Here is a 14,927-nt window from a genome sequence, read left to right as displayed (position 1 = left end):
CACCAATTGCCTCTCACTACAAAATCAGTCTGTAAGATTCTTGATCTATTTATTACCCATGAGCACAGAGAAGCAATCAAAGGAAGGAAAAGTATGGGCAGAAGGGAAGACAGCTTTTCAATTGTAAGGTAGAGTGCACAGACCTTCTAAGAAAAACAGGCCCCTAAGGATGCCTGAGGTCCCAAGGGATGGACAAGTGCCTCCTTATCAACTCAGAAGGACTTCTCCAACAGGCTCCCTGACCTCTCAGAGGAATAGGGCCACAGAAAAAGGCACATTTAGCAATATCTCACAAGGAAGAGATAGTCCAATTGAGTTCATCATTCTCTACGGGATTCTGATGAAGTTCTGTGGCCATAAGTTAGGGCAGCATGGACAGATGGCTTTTAGTTGTTGGGGAAGGGTGTGTAACAGCATCCTTGTCCAAACACATCTTCACAGATCACTGGAAGAAGTAGGCCCAGAGCTGGCCTCCTAAATAGATCTATTACCTTTAAAACGGTTTTTTCTTCAGCGTTAACAGATACAACTGATTTGTAATGCAAATGAAAAATGACAAACCTATAAGAAGAATCAAAACAGTATACAGCACTGTAAAATAATCCATGAAGACAAATGAGTCTTCACATTTAAGTGTAACCATCCAAAACAGATGACACAAGCTTTCTAGCTAAGGTTTTATATCTAAAGGAGACATTTTATTCTGAAATTGCCTTGTGGAAATGTAAACATCTTGCCTAGAGTGGGGGAACAGATTTTTTCACTTTAAAGGTAGACCAAAAAAAAAAAATTAAAGCAGGTATTTCTCTGACTTAAGACAATGCCATAATCTTTTTAAAGCATGACATGAAAAAGCACTTGGAAAATTAGGTTACTTACATAAGAGGAATAAATTTAGCTCTTGCCAAAAAGCTTCCAATATAATTTCCAGCAGCTTGCCTGATGATGGCAGGATTATTTGGATCCTGCAATTTTTTCCAGAGATGTTCCAAAAATGCTTCTGCGAATCCCTATAAAAAGAAAAGGTACTGCTCCAATCTTTTTTAATGTTGAAGAAATCTCTGGCTATCAGAATTCTAAGATTGTAACTCAGCAATAGGGAAAAGTGCTAGATAAAGAATATATGCAGTTCTCACAGTTCTTCCATTTTACAACACTGTAAGATACTAGTATTAAAAATAAAGTGTTCCCCAGCCTTAAATAAGTTCCTAAAATGAGGTGGACTTCAGATTCAACCCTACAGATTTCGTAGGGTCAGTGACAGGGCTTTGGAATCCACCTGTTTTAAAAGCTCCACAGGTGATTCCGACAATTAGCCCAAAATGGAAACCAGGGATAACCCATACTCACATGGGAACCTTGCAGCAGTACTGTCAAGAGTGCCAAGTACTCTCGCAGTTTCTGACTGCACATGCTGAACTTCCCCAGAAAGAGAGACACAGATTAAAGTGGGGTGTTTTACTAATTATGTCAATCATGGAAAAAAGACTAATTAATGCTTCTCTTTCACAATGGGCACAATCTCCACTTCTCCCAAGTAGCTCTTTGCAAGAGCTACAAAAACATACTTGAGAGCAAAAGATGAATACCCTCCTGACTATTCCAGGAAACTATAAACAGTGGCAAAGGAAGTCTTCCGTATTTCCTCTTTTTTTTCCCCCAAAACAAAAAGTCAAAGGCTAAGGTTTTAAAATTCTGGATTGAGAAGATGTTTTAGGCCAGTTAGGATCAACTGAGAGAGAATGAAGGACATAAACATAAATACCTCCTGGGATTTTAACAGTGAAGGCTCCAACGAAAGGCTAAGGCACCACCTAGTGGGCCAAATGCAGAATGGCACTCTAGGAGCACTTGGCCTAGAACATGCTATCTTATTACAGACACCAATAAAACGAGCTCAAGAAAAAAAGATATATTCATCTCGTGTCTCCCTTCCCTTTTCCCTCTTGCCCTCAGTTTTTAAGGCAAAATCATAGGCAAGAATAAAATAAGCAAGACAATGCTGACATAGTACTCACCAATTTAAAGCTGCAGAGGTAAAACATGAAAAACTGGACATGGCAGGAGGCGTGGGTGGGCAATAGGAGTTTGTCGAAGATGGTTATGAGATCTCGATATAAATCCTTCGTTTTGTTGTTATCTACCTTGCCTAGAGAGAAGTTTTGGCATTTCAGCTTCACACAATTCTTTTAAGCTGCCACTTTCATTACCAAATTTCAAAAAATAAAGTACCACTCAGAAACATTTTCCATTAGGCTGTGATTCTAACAAAATGCCATTTTTATTTTGCACAGAATTTTCCTTTCTAACTATAATAATCCAGCACTGACGATGAGGCAGGCTCTCATCTCACACTGCTGTGATGCCATAAAAAGGAAACCCTTATAAAGGGCAATTTTACTATTTGTGTGCCAGAAGCCCTTTGATCCACTAATTCTACTGCTAGGGATTTATCACATTGAGATAACTGGACACAGATATACAAGGATGTTCACTACACATTTATAATGGCAAAAAGGGGGGGGGGGCGGGGACGGATAAAAGAGACCAGTTAAATCCACACAGTCAATAACCACCTAGAAGGACAGCGAATGGTCTGAGAAAATGTTCACAGCAGATGGAAAGGGCAGTGATGAATCACTGTGTACAGCATGCCCTCCAAATGCACTCACCCAAAATACACATTACTAGAAAAACACACTCCCAAATATACACGTTAATAGAAGAGAAAAACCTCTATCAAGATACTAACGATGGTTCTCTGAACAGTACAAATGCATTTAAATATATTTAAATTGTCTTTTTTAATCCTTTCCTGTAGTTCCCAAATTTTCTCCCAACTGTACTATTTTTATAACAAAAAAAATTAAAATAATACAGCCAACTCAGATTCAACTCCTATTATTCCGAGTGGCTATCATTCTTAAATCTTCGCCACATGAATGGAGAATCCTGTTTGCATGGCAAATCCTCTAGACAAAAAGTTCCAGGATAGCAAGAAGCACCCTGATGTGTTCATGGTGGTACTGACACCTGGCACAACATAGCACAAGACCTTCACACCCAATCCCTAGCACCAGGCACCATGTACCAAAGTGCAGTGCACTCTGAGATGTCTTAAACAACTCAAGTGTGATTTGATCTCCACCTAAAAATAACCAAACTCCATACATAATTCTTGCCTATGACAGTGAAACGATTAGGGGCTTTGAAGACAAATACAGCTGAGCCTGAATCCAGTCCCACACTCTAAAGCTGTGTCACACTGGCAAGTAACCTGACCTCTCGAAACCCTCATACTCAAAACAGTGATTTTTATGCGATTTCTAGGAGTACAGGTAACGTGAAAACATATGAACAAGTAACATATGAAAAACATCCCTCACACAGCCAGGGGCGTTGCTGTTTTCAACAGTAGCTACTGTGACGATTATGGGTCATTACCATCTACGTAGCAGACATCCTTAATGTAGGACAGAAGCAAAGACAGCAAGATGTCCAGGCGCTCGGCTACAGGATGTACCATGTGATCGAGCCTTTGTTGGTCAGCCTTTGTGTCACGTTCAGTGTCTTCATCCTCATCCTTTGAAAATAAAGGAAAAACTGACGTTAAACTCTGTAGTAAAACCAGGTAAGTGGGAAATTCTCAGAGGTGATTATAAAACAGGGGGTGCCTGATTGAGCATCTGCCTTTGGTTCAGGTCATGATCCGGGGATCCTGGGACCGAGTCCCACATCAGGTTCCCTGCATGGAGCCTGCTTCTCCCGATGCCTATGTCTCTGCCTCTCTCTGTGTGTTTCTCATAAGTAAATAAATTTTTTTTAAAAATCTTAATAAAAACGGCAGCCCGGGTGGCTCAGCAGTTTAGCGCCACCTTCAGCCCAGGTTGTGATCCTGGAGACCCGGGATCAAGTCCCACGTCTGGCTCCCTGCATGGAGCCTGCTTCTCCCTCTGCCTGTTGTCTCTGCCTCTCTCTCTCATGCTGTGTCTCTCATGAATAAATAAATAAAATCGTTAAAAAAAAAAGATTTAAAAAATCTTAATTAAAAAAGGAAAGATAAAACAAAGAAGACACAGAACCCCTCTAGGGAGGGGCTCCCCACCAGAGGTGTGACTCGGAACCAATTTTACTCAAAATAAAAGCAGATTCCGAACCCAGCCAGATTCTCCTGTAGAAGGCCCACCTGAAGCAAGGCCACAACAACATCATAGCTTTCCCCAGCTCCTGGAACTCATTGTGCAGGGTGCTGCTACTGCCAGGTCTCTTCCCAGGACAGGGCACCCTTGCACCAGGTGCTGTGAGCACTGGTTCTCCAGAGAACCGCCCTTGTACTCCCTTCTTGCCCTCCCCAGCTGAAAGGACGAGGTGGCAAGGGGTCACAGGAGGCTGTCTCTCTGGCTTCAAACTGGGACCTAGGGTCATCGTGCTGCAGCTGTTTTCCAACTGAGGGCAAACTCTTGCTTAGTTCCTTCTTCTGCCCTTTCCTGCTTCTTCATGCCTTCTCAGGCCCTCCCGCCCCAGGCAGAGTAGTACTGCATTATGGCAAAGAAATCACATGGCCTTCCCATTTATCACTCCTTCATAAGCAGTATGTGGTTTACCAAACAAAAACAAAAACAAAAAAGCAAGCACAAACAGAGGAATAAAAATGAAACCTACTTCACCACAACCCACACTTACAGCCCTGGAAATAAATGAACTCTACTGGACAGTAAGCATCGTGACAGCAGCTGCTCATTTAAACATCACTTTCAAGTCTGCTGTACTACTGTTTTAATCTAAAGCCTCGAAGTTAGCCACCCTCTCCCACCCTCTGGAATTACGAACTGTGCATGGGTGCTCATTATTAAATGCTGACCATATTGAAGAGTCCTTCTGTGGCATCTGGCCCACTACCAGTCTGAATGGCTGCTTCTTCAGCATCCTCAATATCTTGCCGGGATGCATTCACCTACATTATAACAAAAGGGGAAAAAAAAAGAATAAAAGCTTTGAAAATACAACTATTTTGGGGTACCTGGGTGGCTCAGTCTAGCAGCTGACTCCTGATTCTGGCTGAAGTCATCTCAGGGTCATGAGATCAAACCCACACTGGGCTCTGCAATGGGCATGGAACCTGCTTGAGATTCTCTCCCTCTGCCCACACCCCTACCTGCTTGCTCGCTTGCTCACTTGCTCGCTTGCTCTCCCTTTAAAAAAAATACAACTATCCTATTCAGGGACTGGAAATTTATCTGATATACTTACTTGAAAGGAGTCCACAGAAGTACCCTTTCTGGCACTATAACTCAATATACAACTATGGTGCAGACTTACAAACTGGTCTGGATCATGAAAGAATTTCTGAGACTACAAATCAAACCCCTTTCACTACATACTTCCATAAAATCATTATGAAATGCAGTATGCTGGTCAAAATCAGCTTCAACAAATTCAGTGTTCATTCTAACTCTCACCATGCACAGCACTCACATACATGTTGTACAAGAAGCATATCATCAATCCACCCAGCAGGAAAATGACAAGATGCAAGTCAAATTTCAAATACTGAATATTCATTTTGGTATATAACCCTTCAGATATCTCAGTTAACACACATTCAAATCATGCCTTTTTGGGGACGCCTGGGTGGCTCAGTGGTTGAGCATCTGCCCTTGGCTGAGGGTGTAATCCTCGAGTCCCGGGATCGAGTCCCACATCGAGCTCCCTGCATGGAGCCTGCTTCTCCCTCTGCCTAGCCTTCTCCTTCTCCCTGTGTCTCATGAATAAATAAAGAAAAAAATTTTTTTTAAAGATTTATTTATTTATTTATTCAGAGAGAGCGAAAGAGAGGCAGAGACACAGGCAGAGAGAGAAGCAGGCTCCATGCAGGGAGCTCGACGTGGGACTCGATCCCGGGTCTCCAGGATCACACCCCAGGCTGCAGGCGGCGCTAAACCGCTGCGCCACCGGGGCTGCCCAAAGAAAATCTTTAAAACAACACAAAAGAAAAAATCATGCCTTTTTTCCTACTTATATGTAACCCTTCTTTCTAAATGCATTCTAAACTGTTCCATATAGGACGCCTGGGTGGCTCAGTGGTTGAGCATCTGCCTACCTGAAGCTACCATTGCTTGCTGAGGATTTTCCATCTGGCTCCCCACCTGCACCCCAATCAATCCAAAACAGAACTCTTCCTCTCTCAGCCTCCTCCTGACTTTTCTCCCTATGGCCGACACCAACTCTATTCCCCAGGAAGTACCTCTCTCTTACCCTCTACTACTCCACTTCCAATCCAGTCAAAAGGACCATTCGCCTTTCTTCCCCCATGTCACTAGAATCTACCACTTTCCTTCATTCCCACTGCAGGCCTCTTTAAAAAGTGTATAAAGAATTCAACATCACTTCCTTAGTTGCCTTCTTGACCTCTTCACAAGACATGTTTTCCAGCACATAACTATGCATGAGTTCCATTCATAGCATTTACATACACAAAAGTATTTTTACATTTATGTGACCATCTAATTAATCAATGTCTTGTTCCCCAACCATGAGACATCAGACTGTCTAGAACTACCAGGACATCCATCAAATTCAAGAAATGTTCAAAGAAATCAATCAAAGGTAGATATGTGGATTCTTCTCCATTACTGCTACTACTGTTTCACATACTATGTATTTTATAAATGGAAATCAATGAGAAAAACAAATTATCAAATACTTACATCCAACTTGAGTAGCTTCTCGATCACAAGCTCCAAAATTTCATGCCTTAAGTTTGGAAAATATACACTAATCCTTAGTAAGTTATGAACATAACATTCCTAAAACAGAGACAAAACATTTTAACAACGGATGAACGTTTCATAATGATGTACAGAAAACATCATACACTCTTTAGTTCAAAATAAAGAGAAAAAAATCGACTATCCAGGAACACAGAAACTATACTATTTCTCCAATACAACATTCAGTATAATTAATCTAATTACCCCAGTAAATTAAATTTGCTGGGGGGTAGGGTTGGTTTTTTTTAAGATTTTATTTTTAAGTAATTTCTACATTGAATATGGAGCTTGAACTCAAAACCCTCATATACAATTCATCCATCTAAAGTGTACCAGTTCAACGGTTTTTATTACATTCAGAGTTGTGCAACCTCACCATAACCAACTTTATAACACTTTCATCACCCTAAAAAGGAATTTTGTATATTTTAGTAACGTACCTCCCCCTAGCCCTAAGTAACCACTGATCTACTTTCTAAGGATTTGCCTATTCTAGACTTGTCATGTAAATGGAATCTTATACTACGTGGCGTTTTAGCATGTTTTCAAGGTTCACTGTTTGTAGCAAGTAAACTATCCCGTTTTATAACCATGTAATATCCATTGTGTGTGTGTGTGTATGTGTGGATACCACATGTTGTTTATTCACTGGCCCATAAACATTTGTTTGTTCCTATATTTTGGCTGTCACGAATAATGCTGCTTCTGAATATTTGTGTAAAGTATTGTGTAGACATACATTTTCTGCTGGATAGACACCTAGCAGTGGAAATGCTAAGTCATATGGCAATTCTATGTTTAATCTTTCTGAAGAAATGTCAAGAAGGCTTTCCGAAGCAGTTCCACCACCTACTATATACATTCTCACCAGTAATACAACGAGGGTTCTGACTTCTCTACTTCTCAACCCTACTTGTTACTATCTGAGCACAGCCATCCAAGTTGGTATGAAGTGGGATCTTATGGTTTTGTCTTGTGTTCCCTCAATGGCTAGTGATGTTGAGCTTTGTCATGTGCTCACTGACCATATATGTATCACTTTTGGAAAAAAAACTTTCAGATCATTTGCCCATTTTTACATTGGGTTATTTGCCTTTTTATTATCAAGATGTTAAAGAGTGCTTCACATATTCTAGATATGCTCCTTCCAATGCATGTCTTACAAGTATCTTCTCCCACTGTTTGGGTTGTCTTTTCATTCTCTCAAAGGTGTCCAATAAAGCTGAGCTGTTTAATTTTAAAGAAGTTGAACTTGTCTGGTTTTCTGTGGCTCCTGTGCTTCAGGCATCCTATCTGGAAATTATTGATTAATCCCAGGTCAAAAAATGCTCACCCATGTGTTCTTCAAAGAGCTTCTTTTCAGCTTACATTTAGGTCTTCCATCCACTTTTGAGTTCATTTTTGTTTGGGGAAGCGGGAACTGCTTCATTCTTTACATGTAGATTTCCATTTGTCCCACAACCATTTATGGAAAGACTGTTCACTGTCCCCAATAGATTATCTTGTACAACTGGCATTTGTATACTGAATCTTATAGTCTATAACCACGGTGAACTCATTTTAGTTCTAATAGTGTTTTTGAGGATTCCTCAGGATTTTTCTAAATGTAAATACAGGCATTTTTACTTCTTCCTTTCCAATCTGGATGCCTTTTCCTCTTCCTGCCTGCCCTTGCTAGAACCTCTAGGACAACACTGAATAAAAGCGGCAAAAGTAGACATCCTTGTTCTATTCCTTATCTTAGAGGAAAGCCCTTAGTCATTCACCATTGAGTAGTATGTTACCTGTTGAGTTTTTCATAGGTGCCCTCTATCAGGTTGAAAAAGTTCCCTTATGTTTGTCATGAAAGGGTTTTAGTGTTTGTCAAATGTTTTTCTGCATCTGTTGAAATGATTGTGTGGTTTCTGTCATCTATTGTACTGATGTGTTGTGTTGTATCAACTGATTTTAACAGGTATTAAATGTATCTATGTATTCCTAGAATAAATCTCACTTCGTCATGGCACGCAACTCTTTTCATGTTGCTAAATGCAGTTTTCTAGTGGGTTGTTGATTTTTATATCTATAAGAGAGACAAGATTTATAATATCCCATGTGAAGCAGACTATCACAAGCATTAGCAAAATCTTACTAACTCTGTATTTAACACTTACAAGACCTTATTTAGGAAAAAAATAAGCTATGCTTAAAAAGAAACCACTACTCATTACTGAAAACCACAGATCATCCAAATATTATACAAAAACTTAAGAATTCATCCATACGTTATATTCAAGTAGGGCATGTTTACAATTGGTAATACATACACTATTACCTTCTTGTAATTTTTATCTGTATATTCATTAAGCCTATTCAGATATTTCTGAAATGGATTCTGCCCTTGATTTGTATAATGGAAAAAGGCACTGACATCCTTAGTGAGGCAAAGGCACTCACATCCTTAGTGAGTTTCTAAGAAAGGAATCTGAGTCAAATTCTTTCTCTTGAGTTTAATCTAGAAAACAATTGCAAAGATAGATGTAACATCACCTAAAACTAAACCAAAATTTCCATTATTTTCCCCATGAAAAGATTTCTTACCAATGTTCTCTCTGATTTTCGAACAAACGGAAATTTTTCCACCAGTATTGGCATAAGAAACCATGGTGTCCTATTTAAAAATAAATAAATAAATAAAATCAACTAATCCATGTTAATTGGAGTTTCTTGGAAAGTGACATTTCCATTTTAAGAGCAAATACGGATGTAAGAGACAAATAGTAACTAACTACTTCAAATAACCGGAACTTAAACACATGGCTTCAGAGAAAATCTACAATAACTTGGGGAGACCTAACCCCCTATTAACCTTATTATCAATAGCAAATTAAAGGGCAATTCTTTTTTCTACTTAAGTGACAAAACTTCAGTTTAAAATCTAAATGTTTTCCAATGTCGTGCACATATATTATTTTAAAAAGGAGAAAAAAGTAACAATTTGGTATTTTTTTACGTTAGCAAATAAACTTAGAGAAGGAACTTCAAGTTCACCCCTCCAAAAGAAATCCATGCTTTTCTTAAAAATCTATGCTTTTCTGTATCTTTTTAAAAATTCAAATATGGGGCGCCTGGGTGCTCAGTTGGTTAAGCAACTGATTCTTGATTTCAGCTCAGGTCACAATCTCAGGGTCATGGGATGGAGTCCCACATCAGGCTCCTCACGCAGCCGGCAGGCTGCATGAGATTCTTTCTCTCCCCCTACTCAGGGGGAGTATATAAAATAAATCTTTTTTTTAATATAAATATTTTATTTATTTAATTCATGAGAGACAGAGACATAGGCAGAGGGAGAAGCAGGCTTCCTGTGGAGAGCCTGACAATGGGACTGGATCCCAGGACCCTGATCTGAGTGAAAGGCAGAGGCTCGACCACTGAGCCACTCAAGTGGCCCCCCAAAATAAATTTTTTTTTTTTTTTTTTTTTTTAAGATTTTACTTATTCATTCAGGAGAGACACACAGAGAGAGAGGTAGAGACACAGACATGGAGAAGCAGGCTCCATGCAGGGAGCCCGATGTGAGACCCAATCTTGGGACTGGGCTCACACCCTGAGCCAAAGGCAGATGCTCAACCTCTAAGCCACCCAGGCGTCCCTAAAATAAATCTTTAAGAAAAAAAATTCAAATGTAATCCACATACAGTATTTGAACTGCAGTTTTTATTTATATGGCATGACACAAGGTTAAATGAAAATTTTTGGATATCATATCTTGTAGAAGGCCAAAGCAAAATTCTAACCACAATACAAAATGTGGAAGAAAATTTGCACACAAGCTTTAAGCAACAATTTAAATAATTTTAATCAAGTTATTAATTCTTAAATTTTTAAATTTTTAAAAAAATTTATTTATTTATTCATGAGAGACACAGAGAGAGAGAGAGAGAGGCAGAGACCATACAGGGAGCTAAACCGCTTAGCCACCCAGGCGTCCTAATTTTTAAATAAAAGACAACGGAGAGAACTAAAACGCCATCATGTAGAATGTGGTTGTTCTATCTACAAGTTACAAAAACATGTAGAATATGGGACGTCTGGGTGGCTCAGAGGTTAAGCGTCTGCCTTTGGAACAGGGCATGATCCTGGAGTCCCAGGATCAAGTCCCACATCAGGCTCCCTGCGTGGAGCAGGCTTCTCCCCCTGCCTATGTCTCGTTCTCTTTCTTTTTCTCTCTCTGTCTCTCATGAATAAATAAAATCTTTAAAAAAGGAAAAATAAAAACCAACATGTAGAATACAACTTGAGTTTTGATGCTGTGAACATAATAATTTCCTACTAATTGATTATAATTTTCTTGAGACTTAAAGACCATGATTCAAAATAAGCAACAAAAGGATACTCACGATGGGACATATCTTGCTATTATTTGCAAGGCTCTGTGACATGTGTCAAAATTGGCAGGAAGATCTACAATGAGAAAACTAAGTATGAGCATAAAAATAAAATTGGAAACTGAAGAATTATGTATTTTAAGCTAAAAACACCCACTAAACATAACTGAATCATTTATTAGCAACAAATTAAACTTAACATTTTTCTCCAGAGCCAACTATCAAAGGAGACTAAATGATCAATTACATAAGTAATGTATCAAAGGCAGCTGATTACATGTTAATGCTAAATGTAACAAAAAGATTCCATCAAAGGTTGCCATCTGTCACAGTCTACCTATAAGAATAAACCCTGGCATTGCCCTATATTTTATCATTCAATATGCATTCTCTCAGACACAGGAAGCATCCCTTGCACTTTCTTCTATTTCTCTTTATACTTACTATCATCTTCATCATCAGAGTCGGAAACATCTACGTCACCTTCCTTAATTACCACCCGGGCTTTTGAGGGAAAAACAAGATATGTTATTCTTTTTGTCACCAATCTAAACAATCGACTGCTACACAAAAAAGAGATTTTCCATTGTCCAAACATAGTACAATGACTGAATTTGCAGGTTAAAAAAAAAAAAAAAAAAAAAACTCAAATAACTTTAAAGATAAAAATCACTGATTTTAACATTTCATGAAAATCTCACTAAAGCGAATTATAACCCTAAAAAAAAAAAAATCACAGTAACAAATCTAGATGCTTCCACAGAAATTATAAGGAATAGATATGTACCTAAACTGTTGCCAATATGCATCTCAGAATTTTCCTTGTTGGCACAATCCCCTCACTGTTCCTAGAAAGTACGCTTTATTTTAATAAAGAGGTATTCCTTTTTTAAAAGATTTTATTTTTTTACTCATGAGAGACACAGAGAAAGAGACAGATACAGAGACATAGGCAGAGGGAGAAGCAGACTCCATACAGGGAACCCGACGTGGGACTCGACCCCAGGTTTCCAGAATCAGGCTCTGGGCTGAAGGCAGCGCTAAACCGCTGAGCCACCAGCTGCCCAATTAAGAGGTATTTAAAGCAACACCTGGGTGGCTCAGTGGTTGAGCGTCTGTCTTGGGCTGAGGTTGTGATCCCAGGGTCCTGGGATCAAGTCCCACATCAGGCTCCCCACAGGGAGCCTCCTTCTCCCTCTCCCTGTGTCTCTGCCTCTTTCTCTGTGTATCTCATGAATAAATAAAATCTTTTTAAAAAATAAAAATAAAATACAGAGATTTTAAAAATGAAAAAGCAAAAAAAGCAAAGAACCACTTACGAGGTACAAAATAAGAAACAATCATGCTGAGACATGGTCTAAGGAAGACAGTCTGTGCTGATACAAGATTACCAAGAAAAGCCAAATACTCCTCCACCACTGTCTGACTTCTATTCAACCACTGCAATCTCTAGAGGTGGGAGGAAGAGAAACATAAAAGAAACATTTTACTGATACAATATGTTCTGTTTTCAGAGTACTGAAGCACATACCAGTGAAATAAATGGTAAACTTACCAATAAAATACTAATAAGCTGCTCAAAGTCCTTAGTTAAGTACATGATGGAAGAACGGAATTCTAACAGCCAGTTTATCATCTGGTCATCCTTAAGACAAACAAAAAAAAGTGCTTTCAAAATCACAAATCCTCTACATTAACTGAAAAGGTGATACCTATAGTGCACCAAGCACCTACCAGTAATACTTAAATTAGGAGAAAAAACTTACAAACTTACACTGAAGCCAAACTGGAATGAAAATTTCTTAGTTTGTATTAAAACAGAAGGATGTTATAATGTTACATTACAACTAGTAATTCAGACATACAGAAAAAAGAATTAAATGGAATACTTCATTCTGATCACTTCCTTTGCCCTAAGTAAGTGGAAATATCTCAAATGTTGACATGTGACACTTTTTCAAATGCAGGATGGCAGATTCAAATCCCTATAAGACCACAAGGACTAGGGGATCCCTGGGTGGCGCAGCGGTTTAACGCCTGTCTTTGGCCCGGGGCGTGATCCTGGAGTCCTGGGATCGAGTCCCACGTCAGGCTCCCTGCATGGAGCCTGCTTCTCCCTCTGCCTGTGTCTCTGCCTCTCTCTCTCTCTCTCTCTCTCTCTCTCTGTGTGTCTCTCATGAATAAGTAAATAAAAAAACCTTAAAAAAAAAAAAAAAAAAAAAGACCACAAGGACTAGAGTTACCTCTATTTCCTCTCTATTCATGCTGATGTTGAAACATGTTGATAACATTCAATCTAAGCTAATTAATTAGGGACATCAATACATACAACTTTTTCTCAAATCAACCTGTAACTAGATCTAAATGTATTAAGATGTGTTATATATACAGGGGTGCCTGGGTGGCTCAGTTAGTTTACTGTCTGACTCTTAATTCTGGCTCAGGTCATGATCTCAGGGTTGTTGAGATCGAGCCCTACGTCAGACTCTATGCTGAGCGTGGAGCCTGCTAAAGATTCTCCCTCTCTCTGCCCTTTCTCTCTGCTCATGCCATGCTCTCTCCCCCTCTCTCTCAAAAAAAAAAAAAAAAAGGTTTAATATATAAATCTTGGCTCCAGTACTCCATGAAATATTTTTCAGGCAATAAAATTACTGTTCATAATTAATAACTTTTAGTGACATCGGAAAAACTACTAAAAGAAGTCATGTATAAAATATGCTATCAGGTAAATATATACTGTTTGTAATAACTCACATGTACCACGTATGTAAGAACAAACTAACCCCCCCCTCAATTTGGAAAGAAATGGTTAATGCTAATTAAGACTCCGTAGGGGAAAGGCATATATAAATAAAAGCAATACAATGTTGTACCTATAACAAGGGACTATTAACAGTGGTGTGCTTCCAGTGATAGATTATTACAGACAGTATTGTACCTACGTGAGAGACTACTACCAGCCAGCCTTGTACCTGCAGGTATGGACTACTGATAGGGAGTATTATTTAGTGAGAACACAGCAGGTACCAAGTATGATGCTCAATACCACGCATATGCATCTCTTACTAATCCTAACATGTTGACGATGGAGCTGTTATTCCCATTTTACAGCTGAGGAAACTGAGGGTAAGAACCTGAATGGCTCAACCTGCCCATTTGAGAAGCTAATAAAGAACCAGGTTCAAACCTGTCTGAGTCAAAGCCTGTGTTCTTGCAACTCTTCCACAATGCCATGCTCCACACAGAGAAGGAGCCCACTGCCTTTTTCTCAACTTCATTCAACCATGACTGCTTGCCATGTGCTGTGACAAATTTCAATGAGATCAACTCTTTCCTGATAAAACCCCAAGTAAGCAGGCAGTAAAATCAAGTAAATCACAACTCATTTGCACTATGGTGCAATTTCATAATGTCCACAATCAGTAAAGGTAGCTTTACTGGTGTCTCACCAAGGCCTGAAGCAGAGAAAACAAGCTAAGTTATGTGCAAATAAAACGGAGTTAACTCTATCCTATCCCTTTTCCACTAAAAAACAGTGCAACAAAATTATAAGGCTACCATGTAAACTGCTCCATTTTTTAAAGTGAACTAGTCGCAAATGCTGATGCTTTAGTACTGAACCATTATTAGCAAATCACTTGCAACACTTTCTGAACTAACACAGACACAACTGCTGCAACTGCCGGGGTATGTCAAGACACCACCAAGAAGTGCTGATAAAAAATACAGTGGGGTGCCTGGCTGGCTCAGTCAGTGGGGCATATGACCCTTGATCTCAGGGTCGTTGAGT

The 14,927-nt window shown here is 39.2% G+C and overlaps 1 protein-coding gene across 1 annotated transcript in view; it reads right to left on the bottom strand.

Moving 5' to 3' along the window:
* RRN3 (RRN3 homolog, RNA polymerase I transcription factor) overlaps nt 1–14,927 on the bottom strand; it is a 28,938-nt gene that overhangs the window by 8,527 nt on the left and 5,484 nt on the right. The window contains exons 4-13 of the mRNA XM_072835865.1: nt 12,693–12,782; nt 12,457–12,586; nt 11,582–11,641; nt 11,150–11,213; nt 9,351–9,420; nt 6,708–6,806; nt 4,862–4,954; nt 3,445–3,583; nt 2,019–2,149; nt 880–1,010 (exon numbers count right to left, since the gene is read on the bottom strand). Coding sequence (XP_072691966.1) covers nt 880–1,010; nt 2,019–2,149; nt 3,445–3,583; nt 4,862–4,954; nt 6,708–6,806; nt 9,351–9,420; nt 11,150–11,213; nt 11,582–11,641; nt 12,457–12,586; nt 12,693–12,782 — 1,007 coding nt within the window. The remainder of the gene's footprint in view (nt 1–879; nt 1,011–2,018; nt 2,150–3,444; nt 3,584–4,861; nt 4,955–6,707; nt 6,807–9,350; nt 9,421–11,149; nt 11,214–11,581; nt 11,642–12,456; nt 12,587–12,692; nt 12,783–14,927) is intronic.

This window comes from Canis lupus, chromosome 8 (genome assembly GCF_048164855.1).
Source record: "Canis lupus baileyi chromosome 8, mCanLup2.hap1, whole genome shotgun sequence".
Taxonomy (NCBI): domain Eukaryota; kingdom Metazoa; phylum Chordata; class Mammalia; order Carnivora; family Canidae; genus Canis; species Canis lupus.
The sequence above is the reverse complement of the archived record's forward strand: the minus strand, read 5'-3'. Positions and strand labels throughout refer to the sequence as shown.